The 20,154-nt window shown below is 35.8% G+C and overlaps 1 protein-coding gene and 1 pseudogene across 3 annotated transcripts; both read left to right on the top strand.

Annotated features, from left to right (window-relative positions):
* The first annotated feature begins 7,696 nt into the window (after positions 1-7,696).
* Positions 7,697-8,101, top strand: LOC147537297 (monooxygenase 2 pseudogene; annotated as a pseudogene).
* A 4,321-nt stretch (positions 8,102-12,422) lies between these two features.
* On the top strand, positions 12,423-18,697 carry LOC147537296 (serine/threonine-protein kinase STY13-like). 3 transcript variants are annotated; one of them, XM_086642047.1, is made up of 4 exons: positions 12,423-12,797; positions 12,929-12,988; positions 13,203-14,296; positions 18,042-18,697. In XM_086642047.1, exons 3-4 carry the CDS (start codon positions 13,392-13,394, stop codon positions 18,379-18,381), a joined length of 1,245 nt encoding a protein of 414 aa, XP_086498173.1. In that variant the 5' UTR covers positions 12,423-12,797; positions 12,929-12,988; positions 13,203-13,391; the 3' UTR covers positions 18,382-18,697. The 3 variants fall into 3 exon arrangements, with proteins under 3 accessions (XP_086498173.1, XP_086498172.1, XP_086498175.1); XM_086642046.1 differs by having other exon boundaries at positions 12,929-14,296; XM_086642049.1 differs by lacking the exon at positions 12,929-12,988 and having other exon boundaries at positions 12,465-12,797.
* The last annotated feature ends 1,457 nt before the right edge of the window (positions 18,698-20,154 follow it).

Here is a 20,154-nt window from a genome sequence, read left to right as displayed (position 1 = left end):
TGAAATAAAATCAGAATTCTTACCAAGGAAATCTAACATGGTATCAGACTCAGATTAGATCCAAAATTAGGGTTTCCTTCACTTGAATTCAATAGCAATCAATTTAACACCTCGTAAAATCAAACACAAAGCAAAAGATGATTAATACTCAGTAAAATTCATCATCATTTCATAGTTTTATAGTTAATTTCTAAAGAAGAAGAAGAAATTTAGTCAAGGTTTTTCAAGGAAGACTTACTGTTTCTTCAGACTTGTCTTCAAGCACGCTTCCACAAATCGATCATGGCTTCAGCAAATCTTGGTAATCTTCCTCCCATATCTTCTGTTACTAGTTTTATTACAGAAAAACTTGATGATTCTAACTACATGATGTGGAAAGATCAAGTTGAAACACTGTTAGTAACATATGATCTTCTAGGTTTTGTTAATGGAACCATTGAACCACCACCACAACTAAAAATAATACATGGGGTTGAGCAAGTTAACCCTGATTATCAAATTTGGAGGAGTAAAGAGAGTTTTGTCAAATCATACCTTAAGAGTACTCTATCCAAATCAGTCTATTATGATATATATGGACTGAATTCAGCTCAAGAAATTTGGGATTGTCTTAATCTTACCCATAATGAAGGTCTTGAATCTAAGAAAGACCAACTTAGAAAGAAATTACAGTCAATCAAGAAGGGAAATGTTTCAATTTCTGAATATCTCAGAGAGATTAAACAATTAGCAGACTCACTTATCTCTGTTAATGATAGAATTAGTGATTCAGACTTGGTCAGAATTGCTATTCAGGGACTAAGTGCAGATTATGATCAATTTATCATTGCCTTAAGAGCTAACAATGAACTCTTAACCTTCATACAACTTAAGTCTAGACTCACACAACATGAACAGTGGCTTATTTCAAAACAAGAAGACCAAGAAGCCTATTATGTTAAGAGAACAGTGAATAGACAAGTTAACAAGCCATCTCCTTCATATTATAGAAATCAAAATTCTGCAAAAAGAGATATGTCTTCATCCCAACAACAGCATATTCATTCTGATAACATCAAACACAAGAATCAGAAAGCAGAGGATTTTGACTTTTCTACTGTCCCTTGTGGCATTTGCAAGAGATGGGGTCACTCTGCTGGGGTCTGTTACTTTAGGTTTATCAAAAACAAATCTCACAGTGGATATCATACTGAATCTAAGAGTGAGCAAGAAATTCAAGGTTCAGGAACACCCAAGGAACCTATTGAGTCTCAATCCTTTTTATATGAAGATGAATCACTTCTAGAATGCAATAATGCTATTATATATGACTATGTGTATGAGGATGATGACTCTACTGATGTATTCCATGAATGTCATACTGCAATTTGTGTTGATAGTGATGATATATTTCTAGAATGTGAGTCAGAAATCATAAGTGATACAAAGGAAGATATTATTATAAATGAAGAGTGTCATGTTCTCACATCATCACATAAGACAGATATTAAGGATCAATCTTGGCTAGCTGACACTGGTGCCAGCAGCCATATGACACACTCAGCTGCAAATCTCAAGTCAATTCAGCCATATAATGGAACAGAGGCTGTCATGGTGGGTAGTGGTAATCTTCTATCCATCTCTAGTATTGGTAACTCTCAATTATCAACTTCAAGTCATGATTTTACTCTGAATAAAGTACTTTGTGTTCCTACCCTAAAGAGAAACTTGCTGTCCATATCCAAGTTTACAAAAGAGAATTCATGTTCTGTTGAATTCTCTCCATGGGGTTATAGCATTAAGGATATTTGGTCACAAAAAGTTCTAGCAGAAGGTCCTGTTAAGAACAATCTATATCCTATAGAGGTTCATTCACATAAGCTACATTCTGCTCAGGCTCATGTGGCACATGTTGTTCCTAGTTTTGACATTTGGCATGCTAGACTAGGCCATTCACATAATGGGGTCATCAAGCAACTACATAAGGAGAATAAGATTGTTGTTTCTAACACCACAAGTCAAGTTTTCTGCAAATCATGTGAAATGGGTAAAAGTAAATGTCAACCATTTGAAAATTCTTCATCCACAACTAATACACCTTTATATCTAGTTCATTGTGATATTTGGGGACCAGCCCCTGTGTGCACTCCTAATGGAGCAAGATACTATATCCTTTTCTTAGATGACTATAGTAAATATAGCTGGATATATCCAATGAAGCTCAGGTCAGACAGTATAAGGTGTTTTACTCACTTCAAAGCAACAAGTGAAAATCTCCTCAAGTCAAAGATTGTGTATTTCCAATCTGATGGAGCACCTGAGCTAAAGAAAGGTGACTTTAGAGAGTTTTTGGATTCAAATGGTATTCTTTTCAGATGCTCCTGTCCTTACACTCCACAACAGAATGGTAAGGCAGAGAGAAAACACAGGCACATAACTGAACTAGGTAATACCTTATCCTTTCATTGTTCTTTACCTAAAAATTTATGGTTTGATGCCTTTAACACTGCTGTCTACATCATCAATAGAGTCCCAACACCTACATTAAAGGGTCTTTCTCCCTTTGAGACTCTATTTCATTTGTCTCCTGATTACACCCAATTGAAAATTTTTGGGTGTGCTTGCTATCCTCATCTTGGAGAGCTTAGGAAGGATAAGCTCAGTCCTAAAAGTATTCAATGTGTATTTTTGGGCTATAGTGCTGAACACAAAGGCTACAGATGTTATGATCCTATTTCAAAAAGGATTTACATGTCTAGGCATGTTACTTTTGATGAGAACAATTTCCCCTATGCTCACATCAATAATTCTATGCCTAGTGGTGATCAGAATACTAATTCTCAGATACTATTACCTCTGCCTATTTTGGATACCAATCAGCCTGTCTCAACTACTTTGGGCACATCTAGTATTAACACTAGTCCACCAGCAAATGCAGTATCTAGTTGTCTATATTCTCCTGAGTTGGGCATTCCTAGTAGTTCTACTAGTACACCAGCAAACTCAACACAACAAGTTCAACAACAACAGACTGATTGTGTTATCACTAGAGGCAGAAATGGTATTGTGAAGCAAAAGCAACTTCCATCTGATTTTGTTGCCCACTATTCATCATCTCACCTATTAGATGTTGCTTTCCTATCCATTTTGGAGCTTCCTACTGAACCCACTACTTATAAAGAAGCTTCAAAACATCATGAATGGGTGAAAGCTATGCATGAAGAGTTCTCAGCATTACAAGACAATGAGACATGGTCTTTAGTACCCTCAAATGATAAAATGAACATTCTGGGCTGCAAGTGGGTATTTAAATTAAAGCAGAAAAGTGATGGGACTATAGAAAGATACAAAGCCAGATTGGTAGCTAAAGGTTTCCATCAACAAGAGGGTGTGGACTATGAAGAAACATTCAGTCCAGTTGTTAAATCCAACACTATCAGATTAGTTCTTTCTATTGCTGTCTCAAGGACTTGGCAAATCAAACAACTGGATGTATCAAATGCTTTCCTACATGGAACTTTAGATGAGGCAGTATATATGATACAACCCCCTGGGTTTGTTCAAAAAGGCAAAGAAACTCATGTCTGCCACTTACACAAAGCTTTATATGGCCTCAAACAGGCACCAAGGGCCTGGTTCAACAAATTTGCAACCTTCTTATATGCATATGGTTTTCAGAAGAGCAGATCAGATCAATCAATGTTTGTGATGCATAGTAATTCAGAGATTATGGTTCTTCTACTATATGTAGATGACATAATCCTTACAGGAAGCTCAAATACTCTTATTAGCAATCTAATTACTGATCTCAGCAAACAATTCAAGATGAAAGATTTGGGATTACTATCATACTTTCTGGGCATAGAAGTTGCTTATGATAAACCATCAAGTTCTATGATGCTAACCCAGAACAAATATACACTCCAACTTCTCAAGAAAGCTGGTTTACTAAGTTCTAAGCCATCAAAGCTTCCTGTTTCTAGTGGACAGAGGGTTTCTATTAAAAATGGTGAAATTCTTTCTAATCCAACTGAATACAGAAGTCTGGTTGGGGCTCTTCAGTACTTAACCTTAACCAGACCAGACATTTCATTTGCTGTGAACTACACAGCTCAATTCATGCATAGCCCTACATCAACTCATCTTATTTTGGTAAAAAAGATTCTCAGGTACTTAAAGGGTTCAGTTGGTTCTGGGGTTCGATTATCTCCAAGTGATCTGACTACTATTACAGCTTTCTCAGACTCTGACTGGGCAGGATGTCCTGACTCCAGGAAGTCTACAGCTGGGTATTGTGTTTTCTTAGGGTCGAACATCATATCTTGGAGCTCAAAGAAGCAGGCGACAGTAGCAAAGTCATCTACTGAGGCAGAATATAAAGCCTTATCAACAATGGCAACTGAAGTTGTATGGATTTCATACCTGATGGCCGAGCTTCGTTTTCCTTTACAAAAACCATTCAAACTTTACTGCGACAACATAAGTGCGAAATACCTTGCATCAAATCCAGTATTCCACGCGAGAACGAAGCATATTGAGGTCGATTTTCATTATGTGAGGGATCTGGTTTCGGAAGGATTGGTTGCAGTTCATCATATTCCCACTCAAGATCAAGTAGCGGATATCTTTACAAAGGGATTAGCTTATGATCTGTTTCAGAAGTTGAGATCCAAACTTATGGTTCATCGCCTCTCTCTTCCCCATTCGTTTGAGGGGGGCTGTAAGAACTAGGGTTTGAGAGAACCAGACGAAATGAAGTTAGGGCAAAGATATCATCTTTTATATAGTCAACTCTAGTCAAATGTCAATGAAGACTAGGGTCATGATCCAAGTCCAAGTCAAGCAGTCCAAGTCCAAGTCAAGCAGTCCAAGTCAGAACAGTTCATGAAGTCTGGTCAAGCACAATAAGGAACGTCTATAGGCACCTGTAACAATAAAGAATTAGTTAGGAAAACTAACTAATCAAGATTCTGTTAAGATTGTAACTAACTTTAGTTTTCTTCTAAACTCTACCTATAAATAGAGTTAGAGTTGTACTTAATAAACATTGAAATAAAATCAGAATTCTTACCAAGGAAATCTAACATGGTATCAGTCTCAGATTAGATCCAAAATTAGGGTTTCCTTCACTTGAATTCAATAGCAATCAATTTAACACCTCGTAAAATCAAACACAAAGCAAAAGATGATTAATACTCAGTAAAATTCATCATCATTTCATAGTTTTATAGTTAATTTCTAAAGAAGAAGAAGAAATTTAGTCAAGGTTTTTCAAGGAAGACTTACTGTTTCTTCAGACTTGTTTTCAAGCACGCTTCCACAAATCGATCATGGCTTCAGCAAATCTTGGTAATCTTCCTCCCATATCTTCTGTTACTAGTTTTATTACAGAAAAACTTGATGATTCTAACTACATGATGTGGAAAGATCAAGTTGAAACACTGTTAGTAACATATGATCTTCTAGGTTTTGTTAATGGAACCATTGAACCACCACCACAACTAAAAATAATACATGGGGTTGAGCAAGTTAACCCTGATTATCAAATTTGGAGGAGTAAAGAGAGTTTTGTCAAATCATACCTTAAGAGTACTCTATCCAAATCAGTCTATTATGATATATATGGACTGAATTCAGCTCAAGAAATTTGGGATTGTCTTAATCTTACCCATAATGAAGGTCTTGAATCTAAGAAAGACCAACTTAGAAAGAAATTACAGTCAATCAAGAAGGGAAATGTTTCAATTTCTGAATATCTCAGAGAGATTAAACAATTAGCAGACTCACTTATCTCTGTTAATGATAGAATTAGTGATTCAGACTTGGTCAGAATTGCTATTCAGGGACTAAGTGCAGATTATGATCAATTTATCATTGCCTTAAGAGCTAACAATGAACTCTTAACCTTCATACAACTTAAGTCTAGACTCACACAACATGAACAGTGGCTTATTTCAAAACAAGAAGACCAAGAAGCCTATTATGTTAAGAGAACAGTGAATAGACAAGTTAACAAGCCATCTCCTTCATATTATAGAAATCAAAATTCTGCAAAAAGGGATATGTCTTCATCCCAACAACAGCATATTCATTCTGATAACATCAAACACAAGAATCAGAAAGCAGAGGATTTTGACTTTTCTACTGTCCCTTGTGGCATTTGCAAGAGATGGGGTCACTCTGCTGGGGTCTGTTACTTTAGGTTTATCAAAAACAAATCTCACAGTGGATATCATACTGAATCTAAGAGTGTAGCCGGTGACGCGTTCCATCCGATGACACCCGATCTCGGTCAGGGTGGGTGTTCTGCATTAGAAGATAGTATCGTCCTAGCGAGGTGTATTGGTCAAACACTGTTGGCAAGAAATACGAGAAGAGAAATAAGCGATGATCTAAATGAAAATGAAGAAGAAGAGTATAAAAGGATAGAGGTTGGACTAAATAAGTTTTATCAAGAGAGAAAATGGAGAAGCTTTGATCTTGTGAGTACATCTTACATGGTCGGTATGATTCAAGAAAGTGGAGGAAATGTGATTAGTTTTATGAGAGACAAGTTGTTGTCATCTTTCTTGGCTGGGATGTTATTGAGAAAAGCTGTTTTTGATTGTGGGGGACTCACTAAACCATGAGTATTTAGAGTTTGACATTGTAAGGAATACCATAAAGAATGTTACTTCCTTATTTCATTTTAGGGTTATTTCCTGTATGAGCCCTTACTTTAAGACCGGTTTCTTATTTAGCCCTCTGTTTTAATAAAAATACTCGTATGTTTTTTTAACAAAAATACCAGATGTCTCTCTCTTTTTAGAGTTTTTATACATGTATCCATTGACGGTTATCTTTACTAAACTTTCTGAGCTTATTCCTAATCAGATCTTTTACATTCACCTACCAAGTTCTCAAATACAAGGATACATCAAAAACGAAAATTTCTCATATTTTCTACATAGACAGAAAAGAAACTTACTTTTTTATTTAATTATTTAAATTTTGGGTTGATTACTAAGTCAAATTAGAAATAATTCGGATAGATGTTTACTTTTGAATTATTTATTTAAGATTAGAGAGAAAAGATTGTATTCTTACAGAGGTGAAGTTAGAATTCAATTCTGATGTAAAAAGAAGGGTATGAAAGGAAAGTTAGAACTAGGACTAGAAGAATCATCAAAATCAATTGAATCTCTACCTTCAAACTACAAAAAGCCCACAACGAAAGGTGATTCACGAAAGAAGAATGCACTTCATTAGTGTAAATAGAAATTGATCCAAATTGATGGAACTACAACTCCCCATCTTATACATAAAACAACCTGCTCGGTTATGGGAGGTATAAGTCTGGTCGTTAGTTTTTAGTCGGGGTTTGATAAAGATCACATCTAACGGTTCATATAAAATTTCCTTATGTAAATCGACTCAAAATATAAGGGTATTATTGTCAACAATTAAATTTTTTTTAATATACCTCTCTATAATATCTCTCTCAAATTCAATTCACACTATTAAAACTATTACTCCACGTATTTTCTCTCTCTACTTTTCTCTTTCACAGTTTCTAAAATCCACCCCCATTTTCCTATCTATACAGTTTCTCTCCACACAAAATCTCCAAAAATATGTTTCAAATTAGGGGGTCATCTGAGTATTTTTGATAAAGTAGGGAACCACGCGGGAAGCTAGTCATAAAGTAGGAGGCCATTTAAGAAATAACCCAAGAATAATGTATCTACCTAAAGAAGTGGTGGAAGTAGTTGAAAAGACAAACCCAAGAAGCATTACAAGATCTCCATTAAGGTTAAGATGGCCATGGGATATATTGTATGGAAACATCAACAAAGGGAATGTTTGTGTAGCCGGTGACGCGTTCCATCCGATGACACCCGATCTCGGTCAGGGTGGGTGTTCTGCATTAGAAGATAGTATCGTCCTAGCGAGGTGTATTGGTCAAACACTGTTGGCAAGAAATACGAGAAGAGAAATAAGCGATGATCTAAATGAAAATGAAGAAGAAGAGTATAAAAGGATAGAGGTTGGACTAAATAAGTTTTATCAAGAGAGAAAATGGAGAAGCTTTGATCTTGTGAGTACATCTTACATGGTCGGTATCAGGGGCGATGCCACATAGGGGCATGTGGGGGCACGCGCCCCCACAGCCCATGTTGCTTTTATTATTTGCTTACACAGATACACTCCAAGTGAAATATATATTGATTAACGCACCCTATTTATCAATTCTTCGCTGCAGCTTAGTTGGTAAAACTTGAGAACCCATTTTATATAGTTCCTTCCTAGGTCATGGGTTCGAAACCAACAGGCCTCAAATTTTTTCTTTTAATTTAACTCCGGCTCCAATTTTCTTCTGCTTTTCCTTTGTAATTCAACTATTTTCCTTTGTTTCTTTCCTCTTCCTTTTTGTATTTTAAATTAATGTGGATATAAAAAAGAAGTCGATAACATTTTCTCTTTATAAATAATTATATTGCTTAATTCTAATAAGGCGTAAAACATAAATATTTTATGCTAATATATATTTTAAATTTTATACCGTACTAACTCTTTTGTATAAATATCTATGTGGCAGTCGCTCTTCTTTTAAATTTAATTTGCACTTCAACTACGTTGATATGGTATGAATTAAAGTGTTTATATTGCTCTAGGTATTTCATATTTATAAATCATAGATCCACCATTATTTTCAGGCACGAGCATTGTTAAAACTAACTACGATATTGAATGATAAATGTATAGATAAATGACAACTTGCGCTTACGATGAGAATGATGCAATGATTTGAGAACTATTATAATGATGTATATTCGTCTTGTACGATTATAAATATGTATTGGATTTTGAATGAACCACTAGATGTATTTTTTTAAATAAGTATATTTGATTTTTCTGAAGAATTATGACTAAAAGGTGCCCCCATTGGGATAAATCTCTGGCCTCGCCACTGGTCGGTATGATTCAAGAAAGTGGAGGAAATGTGATTAGTTTTATGAGAGACAAGTTGTTGTCATCTTTCTTGGCTGGGATGCTATTGAGAAAAGCTGTTTTTGATTGTGGGGAACTCACTACTCCATGAGTATTTAGAGTTTGACATTGTAAGGAATACCATAGAGACTTTTACTTCCTTATTTCATTTTAGGGTTATTTCGTGTATGAGCCCTTACTTTAAGACCGGTTTCTTATTTAGCCTTATGTTTTAATAAAAATGCTCGTATGTTTTTTTTTAACAAAAATACCCAGACGTCTCTCTCTTTTTAGAGTTTTTATACATGTATCCATTGACGGTTATCTTTACTAAACTTTCTGAGATTATTCCTAATCCGATCTTTTACATACACCTACCAAGTTCTCAAATACAAGGATACATCATAAACAAAAATTTCTCATATTTTCTACATAGGCAGAAAAGAAACTTACTTTTTCATTTATAAACTCGGATAGATGTTTACTTTTGAATTATTTATTTAAGATTAGAGAGAAAAGATTGTATTCTTACAGAGGTGAAGTTAGAATTCATTTCTGATGTAAAAAGAAGGGTATGAAAAGAAACTTACAACTAGGACTAGAAGAATCATCAAAATCAATTGAATCTCTACCTTCAAACTACAAAAAACCCACAACCAAAGGTGATTCACGAAAGAAGAATGCACTTCATTAGTGTAAATAGAAATTGATCCAAATTGATGGAACTACAACTCCCCATCTTATACATAATACAACCTGATCGGTTACGTGAGGTATAAATCTGGTCGTTAGTTTTTTGTTGAAGTTCGATAAAGATCACATCTAACGGTTCATATAAAATTTTCTTATGTTAATCGACTCAAAATAGAAGGGTATTATTGTCAACAATTAACTTTTTTTTAATATACCAAAATCAATTACGATCTCTCTATAATATCTCTCTCAAATTCGATTCACACTATTAAAACTACTACTCCACGTATTTTCTCTCTCTACTTTTCTCTCTGACAGTTTCTACAATCCACCCCTATTTTCCTATCTATCAGTTTCTCTCCACAAAAAATCTCCAAAAATATGTTTCAAAGTTTCTGATTCTTCCTCACTTCGAAAAAAAATCTAGTTTAGGTTATCTTTTTTTTTTTTTTTTTTTTATCGGATAGGTTTCTATCTATCTCTATACCTATAGTAAAAAGGGGTCTACCGCACCGGTGTGATTTGTATTACAAAAAGCAGAAGTTGGTCAAGTACACCTTGTTGGATTAGTATTCACCGACTTCTTGACCATTTGAATGACCGTTAACAACGATGAGATCAAAAGAAGAAGCAGAGGTTCGTTATGTTTGTGTTCAATATCATAATTTGATGGATTTAGATGAAGACCATGAAAACCTTAGGATCTCCACGACCGTCGTGCCTATTTACTTAGTTCTGAAAATTAGCTTTTCAGATTTCTCCTTCCTAGATTGAGGGATCATAAATATGTGTAATATATAGTTTGGGGTCTATTATTATTCTCCTGAGTCATTGTCTGAGTTTTAGTGTTAAGGTTAAGGATTTCTTCCTTCGAATTCCTTCTTTGGGATTTTCCCTATTTTATCTACTTTTAATTTGTTAGAATTAAAAATTAAGTTAGTGGATTTGTCTGAGCCCCATGTTTAAGAAAGATAACAAGAAGTAACTTTTGTGGCGTTTGGGGGCCTAATCGAACTGTCGGACGCTTAAGGAGACTAAAACGACGAGTTGGTCACAAATTGGAGGCTAAACCGGAATTAACTCCTAAATATATGTTATTTGATATGATAAGATAATAATGAGATTAATATGATAAATATTCATCCTTTGTCCATCAATATCTACAAATAACAGAACATGTACGAAAGTTTAAAAGTATATTATGGAATATTATATATTATTTTCATATAATAAGATAACAAGTAAATGAGTAATGACGGTTATCGTGCTTATCACATATTCATGATGTATCAATATCTTGTAATGATTAACGTAGATCATAATCAATTTCTCAAAAGAAAAGATAACAACCAATGTCTATTTTGATCGAAAAGTACAATAATAATATCATATATTAAGAATAATAATAATATTATTAATAAAATATCTACTCCACATTTTTCTGTAGACCAAATGTCTTGAAATATTATTGACGAACTCAATGTCTTAAAAATGCCTATAATGACATTTTATTTTACCAAGTACATGAAACATCTACTATACATTTTGTTTGGGAATGCCCGCTATTTCTTTTTTAGAATTTAACTACGATCTACGTTAGTCATTACAAAGCATTGATACATCATTAAGATGTAATAAGCATGAAAGAGGCCTAAAGTCCAACAACAAAGTGGCCTAAGGCCCGACAAATTATTACATTACTTATAGCCTAAATTACATGAAATAAATCTTGATGACAAACTGCTTCTACCGATCCCACAATCTTATGGACTTAAGATGACTGTCCAACCACTACAAAATTATTACATTATTTATAGCTTAAATTACATGGAATAAATCTTGATGACAAACTGCTTCTATCGAGACTCGATCCCACGATCTCATGAACTTAAAATGAGTGTCCAACTTAGGGTCTCCTTTCACGGATCTTTAGGATCCTTTTGTCAGATCTTTAGGGTCTCTTTTCTCGGATCTTTAGGATCCATTGCGTCTGTGTCTAGTCCAATTTCTTTCCCTTCAGGAGGCATTTGCAGTTACAGGTATGTAACTTGCATGAGGTATCTAGAGGAGAGAAATAACAATTATCATCCTTGTATCAATGTGATTTTATCACTTATTAATAGATATGTTTCCCTTCGATTAAAAAAAAAAAAAAAACTACTGCACCAAAGACTGGTGGACCGTTTCTTTTTTTTGTTTAAACATCCAAATTACTCTCAAATTACATATGTTTAGTGTAGGGGTGTACACGAGCCGAGCTCTTAACGAGCTGCTCGAGCTCGGCTAGACTATTGCTCGTGCTCGACTCGAATATTAAGGAGCACGAGCTTAACATGAGCCCAAAATCATGTTCGTTTATGTAAACGAGCCGAGCTTGATCATTCTTTAGTGTATCACGAGCTACTCGTGAACAACTCGTTTAACATACTCTTATAATATTGTAATACATAATTACGTATTAGTATTGAAACTTGTACATGAAATATCAACCTTTAAAAAATTATCGGAATATGAATCCTTAATCATTATTATATGTGACAAATGATCATTGAAGTATTTTGATAATTTAGAAAGTTTTTATTTGAAGTATTTTGATAAACGAGCTTAAAAGAATGCGAGTTCGAGCTAGAGGTCGAGCTCTTTCAAACTTATAAGAGCCGAGCTTGAACAAGTGGACAATTACTCGAACGAGCTCGAGCTCGAGCTCGACAGTCGAATACACGAACCGAGCTTGAACATCTTACTACTCGGCCCGGCTCGACTCGAGTACACCCCTAGTGTAGTGTGTGTTGTATAAGTAGAGCCGTTACAAAGAGATAGATAGTGTGTTATCATTTCTGGACGCCAAAAAGACTTGCTTTCTTCCACTAGTCCACATCCCATTTGCCCTAAATATTCACTCCCCTCGAAAATACCACCCACTCTCTCTCTCTCTCTCTCTAGATTATTTCGTGCTAAAAAAAAAAAGTTCTCTCTTTCTCTCTCCTAATACTTGTTCCTTCGTCATCAATTTCTTCTGCAAATCAACTCATCTCTCTCTCTCTCTCTCAATTCACTCTCTTTAAGTACCAAACAGATAATAAAGAAAGAAACCTAGCTACTACTTTACCAAACGAAGATAACGTGAATAGAGATTACTATCTTCCTTCCTAAGGGTAAGCTTTGATCTTTAATTCACTAATACTTTACTTTTTAGGGTTTCATTTCATATTGTTTCAGTCTTTCTCTTTATCTTTATCTTTCTTGTCTTATTATTGTGTACGAATTTGGTATTGCGTGTGTGTAGGTAAAGAGCTGAAAGCAATTAAAACCTCTCAGATTCTCTCTAACCCTGAAAACCTGAAAGGTTTTATTTTTATTTTATTTCCTTTACTTAACTGGAATCGAGATAGAAATTCTGTGTTTTCCGAGGTGTATCTTGGTTTTAGGTTTTAAAGTGTAGAAATTTGTGTTTTTAATAGTATAATTTGATAGTTTGATTCTTAGAGAAGAAGCCTTCAGATCAGAAAGAAGTGAAAGTTTTACTAGGGTTGATTTCCTCTTTTGACTGCTTTTTTTAGGTTTTGAAGAAATTGTTCTTCTTTTGATTAGAAAAGAGATCTTGAGGAATCGTGACATCAGATTTAAAGGAAATACCCCTAATTTGGTGTTTTCTTGGGTTACCAATGGTTTCTGAGGTTAAAATCTGGTTCTGAATAAGTAAAGGAGATTGATTTCAATTGAAAGAGTTGAAATTTTTGTGTTTCAAGATGTTGGAGGGTCCGAAATTCACTGGAGTTATAGGTAATCATAACAATGAAAACAATTTCTATGATTTCACTCAAGGGTTTTACCAGAAACTCGGTGAGGGTTCGAATATGTCCATTGATAGTATTGGAAGCATGCAGACTAGTAATGGTGGTGGATCTGTTTCGATGTCTGTAGATAATAGCAGTGTTGGGTCAAATGATTCTCATACTCACATTTTGAGCCATCCTGGTCTGAAAAATGTGAATAACAATTACTCTGTGGGTCATAGTGTTCTTCGTCCAGGTAGAGTTTCTCATGCCCTAAGTGATGATGCACTTGCCCAAGCTTTGTTTGACGATAGATTTCCAACTGAAGGGCTTCAGAATTATGATGAATGGACTATTGATTTGAGGAAGCTTAATATGGGTACAGCTTTTGCTCAAGGGGCTTTTGGGAAACTCTACAAGGGTACATATAATGGTGAAGATGTCGCAATTAAGATACTGGAAAAGCCGGAGAATAGCCCAGAGAAGGCACAATTCATGGAACAACAGTTCCAACAGGAAGTAATGATGCTTGCTACTTTGAGGCATAACAATATCGTTCGCTTTATTGGAGCATGTCGTAAACCTATGGTGTGGTGCATTATAACTGAGTATGCCAAGGGTGGTTCAGTTCGGCAGTTCTTGACAAGGCGACAGAACCGTTCTGTGCCTTTGAAATTGGCTGTTAAGCAGGCTTTAGATGTCGCAAGGGGAATGGCTTATGTACACGGGCTTGGGTTCATTCACAGGGATCTTAAGTCAGATAATCTTCTGATTTCTTCTGACAAATCAATTAAAATCGCAGATTTTGGTGTAGCTCGAATCGAGGTTCAAACCGAGGGCATGACACCAGAGACTGGAACATACCGTTGGATGGCTCCGTAAGATTTTCTCTTCTTACACATTTAAATTTGTTTTTTCTCTTTCTTTTGGTATTCGATTGTTCCCTCAATTCCTTCCTTTGCTCTCATTTGTCTCTTATACCTATTTCTGGTAGATATCTTGCTAGTTTAAGCTGAATGCAAGGATTCATTGCACATGTTCTTAGTTCTCCTGTTCTGTTATATGAATTAATTTGGGGGCTGAAGGCTGAATGAATGGAAGATATCAGATCATTGCTTATTTCCTATATTTTTTCCTTAATTTATCGGAAAGCTTTATTTTTTAGGATCTCATTTATCTATTTTAATGCAAATCCCATATTGTCCAAGTTAGGAACATTCATGTTTCCTCAACCACCTAAAAGGCTAAAAATTAGGTTACATGGCATGTTTGGAGTTTGAATCTTGCTAGTTTATATCTAATTGGGCATTAAGTGGATGCCTTTAATGTTGTCTCATGAATTTATTATATAGCATAGTTGGTAGGCTAGTTTACATATCAGTCACCAGTTAATCCGGCTCTGTGGGCAATGAAACATGGAAGCATAAAAATAGGATTTTGAAATATCTTTATTGCTTTTGCTTTTGTGGTTGTTCATACTTTAGTCTTGTCACATAGTGTCACTTCATCAACAAAAGCACACACCTAGGAGGAACCTGTTCCTCAACAAAATCAGTTAATCATCTATAACTATAAGTAAGATTATTTGTTTTTTTATGAGATCCTTCAAGGTTTTGTTCTGAATGAATCAGTAATAAGAGTGACTATGTGAGTTTCTTGACTTGCAAATCAGGTGCTTGGCCTTTAATTCACTAGTTTGCTGTTTCAGCCGACTCGTGGAGTCATTTGGAATTGGACTAGACTTCCCCTAGCCTGATAAGAGTCAGGAGTAACTCACAGCTGGACATGAGATAATGTTCATGATCATTCGTAAACCATAATAAGCTCAAGAGCCTTACAAATTGCATCGTACAATTGTCCACGGATGGATGCTTTCTTAAAATATTTTTGGTACCCTTGATTTTGTTCCACTTAAACTTTTCGTAGACTAATTGTAATATCCTAAATAGCATTTGTCTCCCTTTGCCTTGAGATGATATCTTTTTGTTTTGCTAGTTGTGGTCAGGCAAGAGTCGTAATAAATATACGGAGAGTTTTTTTATACAGAAAATGTATAGCTTCCATGTGTTCTGGTTATTTTGTTACCGTTACGGAGATTGTTGACGAAGGATAGTTTCTTTTATTGTGTTTTTTTGAACTTTAACTCCACACTTCTTGGAGTGTGGGGGATTTAACTTCAATCTGAGGTCATCTGTTGCATTAAGGCCTCTGCCTTCTAGTTTGTCGTATGTAGGCTTCCTGTCGCGACCAACACTTACGTCTTCGTATGACCTTTCTGATTGCATGGATTTGAATAATTTGATTTTGGTATATAACTATTTCCCTTTTTCTGTCCTTGTCAAAATCGCAAATTGCTTGGAACGGAAAAAGAAGAAAATCATAGGTCCAAGAAACTAGCTATAATTGACCTAACCGAGTTAATGGGGTCATGGCCTGAGACTCTACTATATCTGCTAATCTTGGTGCCTGAAATCAGTTAAATGCTCCAACTTTGCGTAACACACTAGTTAGCTTGAGCTGAGAACACGGCTTCCTTATAGGATGTTCTCTAAATAGTAAGTTAATATATGTTTAGGCCCTTGAAGAAAAGCTAAGTTATAAAATTTAAAAGCGGTATGTTAGCCACCAATGAAATCCTAAAGGTAAAATCAAAACTCAAAAGCGATGTATTATGGATCAGCTGGCAACCCACAGGTCTGGTCGAATCATGGTATGCTGGTAATTCATGTTTGTTTTATTCTGGTATACTTGTTATCTCCAGATTCCTCTTTTACTCTTGTCGGAAGTCACAGGTAGCACGTGGAGTTTTAGCCATTTTTTAGGATCTTAACGGAACAAGTTGATGCGAGCTCTCTAACTTCCTTGAGATAGAAGGATAGTATGAGATTCATAGCTATTCATTGTACATTTGTACTTGAAGAATATGATATGTTTCTGCACTATTTGGCAATTGGTGCAAGATAAATTAGAGAAGATGGTTGACTTTATATATGTTTCCTAAACTATAAGTTAAACATACGAATAAGTTACCATTTAAAACCTAGTTAAAACCCAAAGACTGACAGATTAGGCAGATTTACCACCAAACCATAGGTTAGGAATGCGAACCACGTGTAATTTAATGGTGCTCTGGTAAGATTGCGAGTTCTTAGAGGGAAGTCTATTTATTCTCTTCAGGATTCATTTCCAGCTCGTGATTAAGTTGTTTACGCGTGTACGAATAGTCAGTTCGAGAGGTACTTTTTGGAATGTGTTGATATGAAGCTCAAAATGATAGCGTTATTAATTCAATTAGATGGAAGTTCTTAAAGTTTTCATTTGTGTATCTTTGTTGTCTCATTCAACATTGTTACATTGTGTCCTACTCAATATGGAGGGTTAAACACGGGTAGAAGATATCACTTATCTTGTTGTTATGTTTTCTCATGTCTAACTAGAAGTGGAGAGTACTATTTAGCTTTTACTTAAAAGACTAGAAAACCTGTTTCGGCAGCTATTTTGACAGTTGTTCTAAGCAGCAGATTGTCGTCTTCTGACATCAATAACTGTTACTGGAAAGTTTTGGTACTCTGTGAAGTGATTTTGACTATGTTATTAGATGATTAAAGGAGTTTTATGTCATTTGTATGTGGGTCGTACAAGTTGATTTTTTCTTGAATCTGGTTGTTGTCCAGCAAAGTTTCAACTGCATTTAGTTTGTATTCGAGCTATTTTTAGTTTTGAAAGATTTGCTAAGATGGCCTACTTCCATTGGAGGATTAAATTAGTATGAGGTAGTTCCACTTGAGTAATTCCTGTTCTTAGTTAGCTATAAATAAGGGCTGAATCCTTCATTAGTAATCATTTTTAAACTTAATTAGTTCTATTGGAAAGGTAGGTCACAGAACTCAGTGCCTTTATCGATGAGGGTTTTGACTGTTTACAGTCACACCTTCATAGCTTAAGATTTTTACCCCCCTTGGAGCAATTTACATGAGCTCTTATAGTGTTTAGGTTGGTAGCCGAAAAGAGTTTTACTATTTGGGTATCAGGTCCTAATGTGATTGTATGTATGTGAAGGTAGGAAGATAGAATGGATAGCTGTTTGAGTCTCTGGATTGTGTGAAATAGTCACTGAACAGATGTCGGTCTCTATCTCAATGCTGCACCATTTTGGTTAGGTTAACATGTTATCTAGCACCATGTTATTGAAGTCCCTGACAACTCTTAACTTGTCCGCGTCACCAACTTGTAGAACTTTTCTAGGTATACATATGATATGTGCATATTGACTTATAAGTGATGTACGTCCGGACTCTGACCCTTTTGGTTGTCCTCGACTTTCAGTACCTGCTTCTTGTTGAACCGACTAGCCTTCAACTTTGTAATTAACAGCTTACCTGTTGCAATTCCTTCTGATTTTCATCAACAGTGATAGTTTTCCATAGATTCATAGCGATAACTCATTATTTTACTGACATTTGAATATCAGATTTCCTTATCATAATGCCACCCTTGATAACTGAAATCCTATTTCTGTTTATGTAGATGTATAAATATATGTGTTCCGTTTTTTTTCTTGCTTTCCACGATAAGCAACTATTTCAATTCATCATTCAAATTTTGTTGCTAATCTTTGTGCAGGGAGATGATTCAGCACAGACCCTACACACAGAAGGTTGATGTTTACAGTTTTGGGATAGTCCTGTGGGAGCTAATCACTGGTATGCTACCCTTTCAGAATATGTCGGCAGTTCAGGCAGCATTTGCTGTAGTAAACAAAGGCGTTAGACCCATTATTCCAAATGATTGCCTTCCAGTGCTTAGTGAGATAATGACCCGTTGCTGGGATGCCAACCCTGAAATCCGCCCCCCTTTCACCGAAGTTGTAAGAATGCTCGAATATGCTGAAACAGAGATAATGACTACTGTTAGGAAAGCTCGCTTTAGGTGCTGCATCAACCCACCTATGACTGCCGAATGACCGACTAACCCAGCAAGAAGAAGAGAGAGAGAGAGAGAGAGAGAGAGAGAGAGAGAGAGAGAGAGAGAGAGAGAGAGAGAGAGAGAGAGAGAGAGAGAGAGAGAGAGAGAGAGAGAGCAGGAAAGGTGACTTACGTTGAGCCAGGCAGGTGTATGTATTTACAGTATTAGCATTTCTGTTGTTATTTCTGTTTCTGTCTTAATTTCCTGATAGGGGAAAGGAAAAAATGATAGTAAAATGACATGATTTGTGGTCTAGTTTCGGGTTGTTTATTGATGAACTCATCATCTATAATACTACTGGTTTCTAGGCTTCACTTTCTGAGTTATATCAGCCTAATCAGGGTTCTCTTCCCACTCACCCCATTGTGTTCGGATTGCTTGTTTGGTTTTTAGATTTGAAAATGTTAGCGGGACTCCAGATGAGACGTGCCTTGTTACGTGTATTCGTCTTACCAACCACCCATCCTTGCCTTAATAGTGTCTGTATCTGCTTGTTAATGCCAATGCCGATATTTCAATACCAAGTAAAAAACAGCAGTAGGGGTTTCATCGCTCTTAATGTTCTTTCTTTAACCCTAGTTATTGTATGTAGAGATCTAACATCTTAATGTTTTGGAAGCTGTTTTATTATTTCCCCTTTTAGCTAACAAAAACAAAGATGAGATATAATTGTGTATTTTGATTCTCAACTGCTACTTTTGTAGTTCTTCTGGCCCAGATCTCCATTGATGTGTTGCTCAATATCATATCTATCATAATCATCATATATTTTGCCAGGTGAATCTTGGTCATCAGGGTTTGCTTGGGCACTACTGACATAAAGTTGCAGTCAGAAACCACAATGACCTAGTTTTTTATGATTTTGATTTTGGGTAGAGAAACCAACTCTCTAGGTTTTTTACAAGTTCATATGTTTTTTTTTTTTTTTTTGAGAATAGTTCATATGCTTTGTCTAATCAAATAGGCTAATCAAGTTGGGCATTTTAATTGGAACCCTTCTCTTGTTTATGGCAATGAAGAACTCTTGAGCTCCATGATCTCATCCACTCATAAACGATATGTATATTCGTCGGACAGTGCCATCCATTTCATTGAGAGCGCGGAAGTAGAAGATTTTTTAGCCATCCTTCAAAGCTTACAATAACAACGGCCTCTGCCTGACTAGCTCTGAACCATGATAAATTAACGTTTGAACCATGATAAATTAACGTTTGAACCATGATAAATTAACGTTTGATTAGGACGGCCTCAGTACTCATCTCCATCTGTAAATGGTTTGATGTGAATACCTTCGATCCTCTTATATATGGCGGAAGAACTTTCCTTTTTGGTGTTGTTGAAGTTGTGATTGCCCTATATGGTATTGGTCTAATTATCCCAAATGTCATGCCGAGAAACTTTCTCTCTCTAAATCTGGCCCGACCACCTCACCAGGACGGATAAATCTCGGTCCGTACCCGCCCGACCGAAAGAGCTTAAGCGGACGGACGCGGGCATAGGTCTTTACCCGGTGATCCGTCCGAGTCCGCCCGCTTATATAGTTTGCTCGACCGAACCCATACATACTCGTCCATTTATCCTACCCCTTATACCCGCCTGCCTATATGATTGCTTTTAAGTCTTTAAATCTGTAGGTTTAGCTGCAACCGTTAGCTTTCAAGAGTAAAAGCATATAAGTGTATAACTTTAGAAATCACTTTTCTTCATCTTGTCTTCACCTCTCAACTTTACTAGTCTCTCTCCTCTAAAATCTCAATATCTCATCAATAAC

This window comes from Eschscholzia californica, unplaced genomic scaffold (assembly GCF_041429995.1).
Source record: "Eschscholzia californica isolate CP2 unplaced genomic scaffold, dmEscCali1.0.p SCAF_5, whole genome shotgun sequence".
NCBI classification, from domain to species: domain Eukaryota; kingdom Viridiplantae; phylum Streptophyta; class Magnoliopsida; order Ranunculales; family Papaveraceae; genus Eschscholzia; species Eschscholzia californica.
This window is presented reverse-complemented; position numbering and strand designations above follow the sequence as displayed.